This window comes from Centruroides sculpturatus, unplaced genomic scaffold (genome assembly GCF_000671375.1).
Source record: "Centruroides sculpturatus isolate CEXI.00-Female unplaced genomic scaffold, Cexi_2.0 scaffold1076, whole genome shotgun sequence".
Lineage (NCBI taxonomy): Eukaryota > Metazoa > Arthropoda > Arachnida > Scorpiones > Buthidae > Centruroides > Centruroides sculpturatus.
Genome location: NW_019386729.1, coordinates 130,792 through 137,530, shown reverse-complemented (window position 1 = coordinate 137,530; position 6,739 = coordinate 130,792). Strand labels below are relative to the sequence as shown.

Here is a 6,739-nt window from a genome sequence, read left to right as displayed (position 1 = left end):
AAAATGAATTCCGTTTTGACTAGTTAAAACTAGAATTTACTGCTAGTCAAAAATGAATTTGAGTTAAAACTAGTTTTAACTAGACAAAACGGGTTTTAACAAAGACATTCAGTATAAACTAGTTTCAACTAGTTAAAACGCGTTCTAACTAAAAACGGGTTTTGACTGTAACATACATAACAGAAAGAAAGCGTGGCGATCAGTCAAAAAATAACCTCCTCAAGATTTTTTCGATTATGGATACTTGACCTTGAAATGTCGAGAAATGCAAAAAACAGTTCGGGTTTTTTCCTGTATGTATGCACGTTAGTGTATGAGCAGACACGATTTTGTTCACCTAGTTTGAAGCTTAATTATTAACTCCTGTGCCTTTTGCGAAAATTTCTGTAATCTTGCTGGAAGGTTTGTATATTAGGGTATTGATGCTATTAAATATTGGTGGTTAAAGGTCAAAGAGTGAGGAGATAGAGGGGGATCGTGTGTCACATACACGCACACACACACACACGTACAGTACATATATACATTAATTAATTAACATCCATACATACAGAAACTTCTCCTAAATTTATTGCATTTCTTGACGTTTCAAAGTTCTGAGTCCAAAAATGTAAATCTTGGGGGTCACTTTTTGACCGATCATTATACTTTTTGTTATATATAACAGATCCGGAAAAGTAATAAAATAAAAATGAATATTTCGGCATCTGATTTAAACATTGTTAATTTGTTTTAAAAAATTTTTTTGAAGATCGATAGTAAACGGATAATAATTTCAAAGGTATTACAGTTTCAATAGGTATTTCTGAACATTTTAAATTGAGAACCTAGAACTTAAATATATTTATCATAGAGGAAAAATTAAGACTGAAATGGAAATAGAATCTGAAATATATATTCGTATTAAATTACAAATCTAAATTATATTTTGTAATAAAAATCTAAGCAAGTGGTTTATGAATATGTTTGGTTATTAATGTTAATAATTCGGAGTTCAATTCAGTCTTATACAATTTTTTTGTTTTTGTAAGTAACTAATTTAAAATTAAATACATACTTTTTACTAAAAATTAAAATGGTAATAGCTTTTAATTTTTTATGAATTATTTTATTTAAAAATATATTAAATATTGGATATGAATAGTGTAGTTAACTTACCATCCAGTTGCGTTTGTACAATGATCGATTTCCATTTAACCTTCTTTCGAGTTTCACGTGATACTTAAGTAGATAATTATCCAATCAAAAGTAATCCATCATTCAGTTAGTGAAATATAAAATAGTTCTTAATTTATATTCATTAAATAATTCTGAATTGCCGAATTTTTTTACTCTTTAGCGTAAAAGAAGAGTTATGTAAATCGTTTTCTGATTTTTGTAAAAACTTTTGAAAAACTTATTTTTTTTTATAGTTTTTGTTCGAAGACAATTCATGCAAACGTTATAAGAAATGAATTATAAGAAAACATTTTTATAGTGTAAATGCTTTCAGTGGAAAAATACTGAAAACTGTTCGGGTTATATTGGTCTAAATAGCCATAATTAACAAGCTGGTGCGATAGAAATACAGTATAAAGCTTGAAATACAATGTTTACAACGTCATTATTAATGCAAAAATTACAATGTCATCTTATAACTTCCAATAAAGAATGACGTGTAAAAGTAATGCTGGAATAAAACATAAATATTTTTTATATTTGTACAATAATAATAAATTATGATAAAATATATTTCTCTATAATTGTTTGAATTTGCTTAATTGTCAAAATTAGTATTAGAACTGTCTTCGTAAATACAATTTTAAGATGGCAATATAATATTTTGCAACATATTAAATATAAATATATTTAACTTTAAAACATTACACTTTTTAGAAATTTCATTTTAAATTCTAAACTTAATTCCATTTTTGATTAGGCCCACTAGTGGCCAGTGGCTAAGACCATTGAACACTGGTAGTTGTTAGCTCACGTGACTGACTAACGGGCTGGTCACGTGGTTTTCTGATATTTTTCACATGTTTAGCAGCTAAACACAATTTTAAGAACAATTTTAAATTATACGTTAAAAATTCCTTTTTTTTTCGGAGTTTCGCGAGTACGAAATTGAACAGGTACATAAAACACAAATGAAAATACTAATGCTTAGAAAAGTAATAGCCTAAAGTCTGAATCTAAAAAACATTATTAAAATTCTTAATTTAATACAAATGAATAGTTTTTAAATAAAATAAAATTATTGATTATATTATATCCAATAGATTACTGGAAGTAGAGTTATTTGATTGATAGCTTGTATTCTTCTCTAGACAAAGTATTCAACCTATCAAATTAATTTAAGTATTGATATTTTGGTGTTATTCAGATATACTGTATGTATTTCAGTTTCTGTTGCTATTTAAATAGTTTAGTTTCTTCGATCACACACTGAACTGTATTTTGACTGTAATCAAACTGAACTTTATTTTATTCAAATATATAACAAAATTACTCAATGAAAAATAGTATGGTACTGAATTATTTGAATCAAGGTAACGTCAAACTGAAAATTTTTATCTATATTTATATCTTAAAATATAAAGCTACATAAAAATGTCAGTAAACAGTATATTTATAGAAAATGATTAGATGATTCAAACTGTAAATATCCCAATTATTTAAAGTAATCAGTATGTTTATAAATTTGTATTGAGTCGTAATATCCTTTTGGGTATTTAATTTTTATATAATAGGATAACTTAAACATTTATGTCTTTTATAATTATTGTATATAATAACTGATGTATTTAATACTACATTATTCCTTTGTTCACATTCTACACCATTCGAAACAATATTACAAATTATCTAAATCAGTGGTCCCCAACCCCCGGGCCTCGGTTGGGGGCTGGGGATTGGGGTATCGGGCCCCCAACCGTATGGTACCGGACTACCCAAGGAACATTAAATTATTTTCATTTTATTTACTGTGGTATTTCCTCGGATTTCTGCGACTTTTAATGGACGACGGAACAAAGGAATAAACTGGACATAAGAAACACACTTCGGGTGTCATTGTCTCCTATTATTCCCAGATGGAACCGTCTCGTTGCAAAGAAACAAGCTCAGGGTTCTCATTGATTTAGCGTTCTAGTGAGTTAAAATTTTAAATCACATTATATTCATTTTTTGGTGTAATTGTATATTACTTTGAAGACATTTTTAAATACAATTAAATTAAAATTATTAAATTAAATTAATCTAAAATATAAACAATCAACGTCCCCCAACTCAGTGGGCCGCAGTAAAATTATCAAACGTTGGTCGGTGCGCGGTGATCAAAAGGTTGGGGACCGCTGATCTAAATGAATCAGAGTTGTGGAGTCGGAGTTGGAGTCCGCTGATTTTTGACGACTCCAACTCATTTTTACTTTCGCAACTTGTTATGTATATAAAAATGGAAAGTATTGGAATCATGTGAAATTTGACCCTCCTAACTTTTTGCAAATCTACACGTTTGGAGACCTCCTGAACCCAAAAATGTCAATTAAAGGAGAAAAATTCGTGTGTGTGTGTGTGTGTGTGTTTTGGCGTCTAATTTGTTTAATTAATTTCTTTATTCTATGTTCTGAGATATTAAACAATATCTCAGAATGGATAAAGTTTAAGAAACGAAATTTGGCACGGTAGCTTGTGTATAAAGGGGCATTAATGCTATTAAATTTTGTTTCTTAATCAAATGTCAACAGGGTGGAGACACAGAAGGGTTCATGTGTTATATCTCCAGTATGGTCGGACTTAATGAATATTTTATTCTTTATTAGCGTTCACAATTTTTTGTATAAAACTGGTCTCTACCCTCAAAATTAAGCTTAAATTCTAATATGAGCATAGACAAGAAAGGAAATCTTACAGAATTTTTAAAGATTTTTACAATGCACTGGAAAAAGTAAATCACATTTACCGTTCTTCAAATTTGCATGTTAAAACGGCAATACTTCTCTATCCAGACATTATCCAAGATACAGCATTGACCATCGCTTGCCACAAACCCAAGTTTCAGTAGAGCGTTTATATTCCGCTCTTAACATTATTAAATGTGATTTAAGAACTTCAATGAATGATGACTTAATAGAAGCAATTCTTTTTTAAAGAAGTAATTCAGTTTATAACAGAGATGGAAAATAATAAATTAATGAACATAGCAAAATAAGCAATCTCTTTCTTTACCAGTCTAAATGTTATATTTTTTGACTTAGTTTAATGTATGTTCATACTTATATATTACCTATTATACTCGTATTATGTACAACATTTTTATTAAACTAATTTGTTTGTGTACTAATGTATTACTGTTTTTATTTATACATGCTTACCAAATACCATTGTCATCATCAAACAAGTCAATAAATATGAATTTATATATTAAGTAAATGTGTCAAATTTTAATGTTTAATTTTTGAAAATCGTTTTATTTTGTATTTAAAAAAAATACAGTGATACCACGGTTTTCGTCGATAATCCGTCCGAAAACAATCGGCGAAATCCGAAACCAACGAAAACCGAGTCAATTATTTTCATACGAATCAATGTAAATCCAATTAATTCGTTCTAGACACTCAAAATACATAGCAAAAATACATTTTATAGAGAATAAATATAGTGTTTAATACTAAAAACAATAAGAAGTTAATATAAAATGAATATAAAAGCGGCCGATTTCAGCAACCTTAATGTCGCTCTCGTATTTTTCAATGATTTCCGTCTTCAATTCGATCGTGTTCCTGGCCTTCTTCTTCGAAGGGCTTCGGAAATTTTCTTTGGTCCTATAATGGAGCAAAAAGGAAAGGAAAGCAATGGAATTGTTTGACTACAGGCGCGGGGTAATAATGCTCACACAACGAGAAACTACGCCGCACTGAGCAGGAAAACGCGTGGGTCGCCCTTTGTTTTCGCAAAATTAGCAGCGAGGTCACGTGGGTACACCGACAAAATCCGAGGCAACCGACTAATAGACTACCGAGACAAATTTTTTTGCAGAAAAAATCGACGAAAACCGAAACCGATAATAACCGAAGTCAACGAAAACTGAGGTAATCAAAATCGTCGTCATTGTTACTTTCCGGCTGTTATACAGTATAGGTCTACTAGTATAACAAAAGAAAAAAATGACGATCAGTCAAAAAATGACTTCCCCAGATTTTTGCTCTTTTGAACTCGGAAAGCTTTGAAACGTAGAGAAGTGCAAAAACATTCGGGGTTTTTCTGTATGCACCTGTGTGGGAACATGACCACTTTGAAGCTTAATAACTCCTGTGTTAAACCATCCGATTCCGATTCAAAAATCACTGAAGTTAATAAGCTTCTAACAGGGTAAACAAAATCGTGCCATACACACAATCTAACATCCATACATATAGAATAAAAGAATCGGAATCTTTGTCACATCTCCACATTTCAACGTGTTCTGAGTCCAAAAGTGTAAAAATTGGGGGGGGGTCACTTTTTGACCGATCACTACACTTTTCCTATATTATACATAACAGCCAATAAAGTGAAAGTTATCAAATACATATTTATATATTGACTATGTCATTACTTAGAGGAATGTTTTAGCTTTGGAATAAAAACGTTTCTACGTTCTATCTTTATTAGAACTCTATTTATTGAAGCTTTTACTTTGAGGTCACGTGATAACATCAGAATTCCCGGGCCTATTCTGTTAACAAATCTGTCCCTGGTCGGAGTCGATAGATTTTTACACAACTCCACAGCCCTGAAATGAATGGTATAAAACTTATATTTTATCCTTGAGATTAAAACTCCCGCAACCAATCATTAGTGTGTTACTTGTATTTAAACATTGATTCTAAATTTTATTTATCAATTACAAATTAGCTTGTTGTGAAAAATTGTAATGATGCATTTTATGTAAAGTTTAATAAATTTTATTCTGAAAAACTATTTACAGAATAAACGTTACTTAATAATATTACAGTGAAAAAGAACGTATTCTTTGTTGTTGTTGCTGTTGCTGCTGCTGCTGCTGCTGCATCATTACTGCTGCATAACTGGGACAGGATACGTCAGATATCATTTCATGAGTTATTAAATCGCACTGAAAATAGTTTCTTCGTTTATTTTACGTCAATCATAGAGTGTAAATTATATAATTACTTCTTATATAATTTACACTCTATTACTACATGTAATTTATACGTATATAAGGAAAATAAGCCCAAAATTGCATACTGTATTTCGGTAAAATGACATATCGTGTAGTTTCCTTAATAATGGGGGGAGGATGCGACTGTCACTACATCATTAAGTCGTTTAGTATGTAAGCTTTATAAGCTTTACTTGCATGTATTTCTGGCCTACGTATATTGGCATATGTCGTTTTTCCCGCATACTTGTGAGAAAAGGATATACTGAGATTATTTAGATTTTACCTTTTATCCTCATTTCTTTAAACAAAAGCTCACTCTGGAAAGTCCCATTTAATACAGCAATTCTTCGTTTGAGTATATAAAATAATCGTTTCTGAAATCACCTTTGCATTTCTTGTTTGGCTTACAGTATGTCATTTTTGGCTTGCTTCCCCTACAAATTATCACGTACAGTACGTGATATTAAACCTATGTCGTTAATATATTATAATATACATTATAATATATACGATAAAATATATACGTTAATATATTATAATATACATTATAATATATTAACGTATATATTTAATATATTATAATGTATATTA

At 30.0% G+C, this 6,739-nt stretch overlaps 1 protein-coding gene across 2 annotated transcripts in view; it reads right to left on the bottom strand.

The window, feature by feature from the left end:
• Nucleotides 1-5,911: 5,911 nt before the first annotated feature.
• Nucleotides 5,912-6,739, bottom strand: part of LOC111615675 — an 18,805-nt gene continuing 17,977 nt past the window's right edge. For both annotated transcript variants that reach the window (XR_002755123.1, XM_023357106.1), the window contains one exon: nt 5,912-6,097. Coding sequence is in view for 1 of the 2 variants with exons in the window: in XM_023357106.1 (XP_023212874.1) it covers nt 5,972-6,097 (126 nt within the window). In the remaining variant the exon portion in view is untranslated. The remainder of the gene's footprint in view (nt 6,098-6,739) is intronic.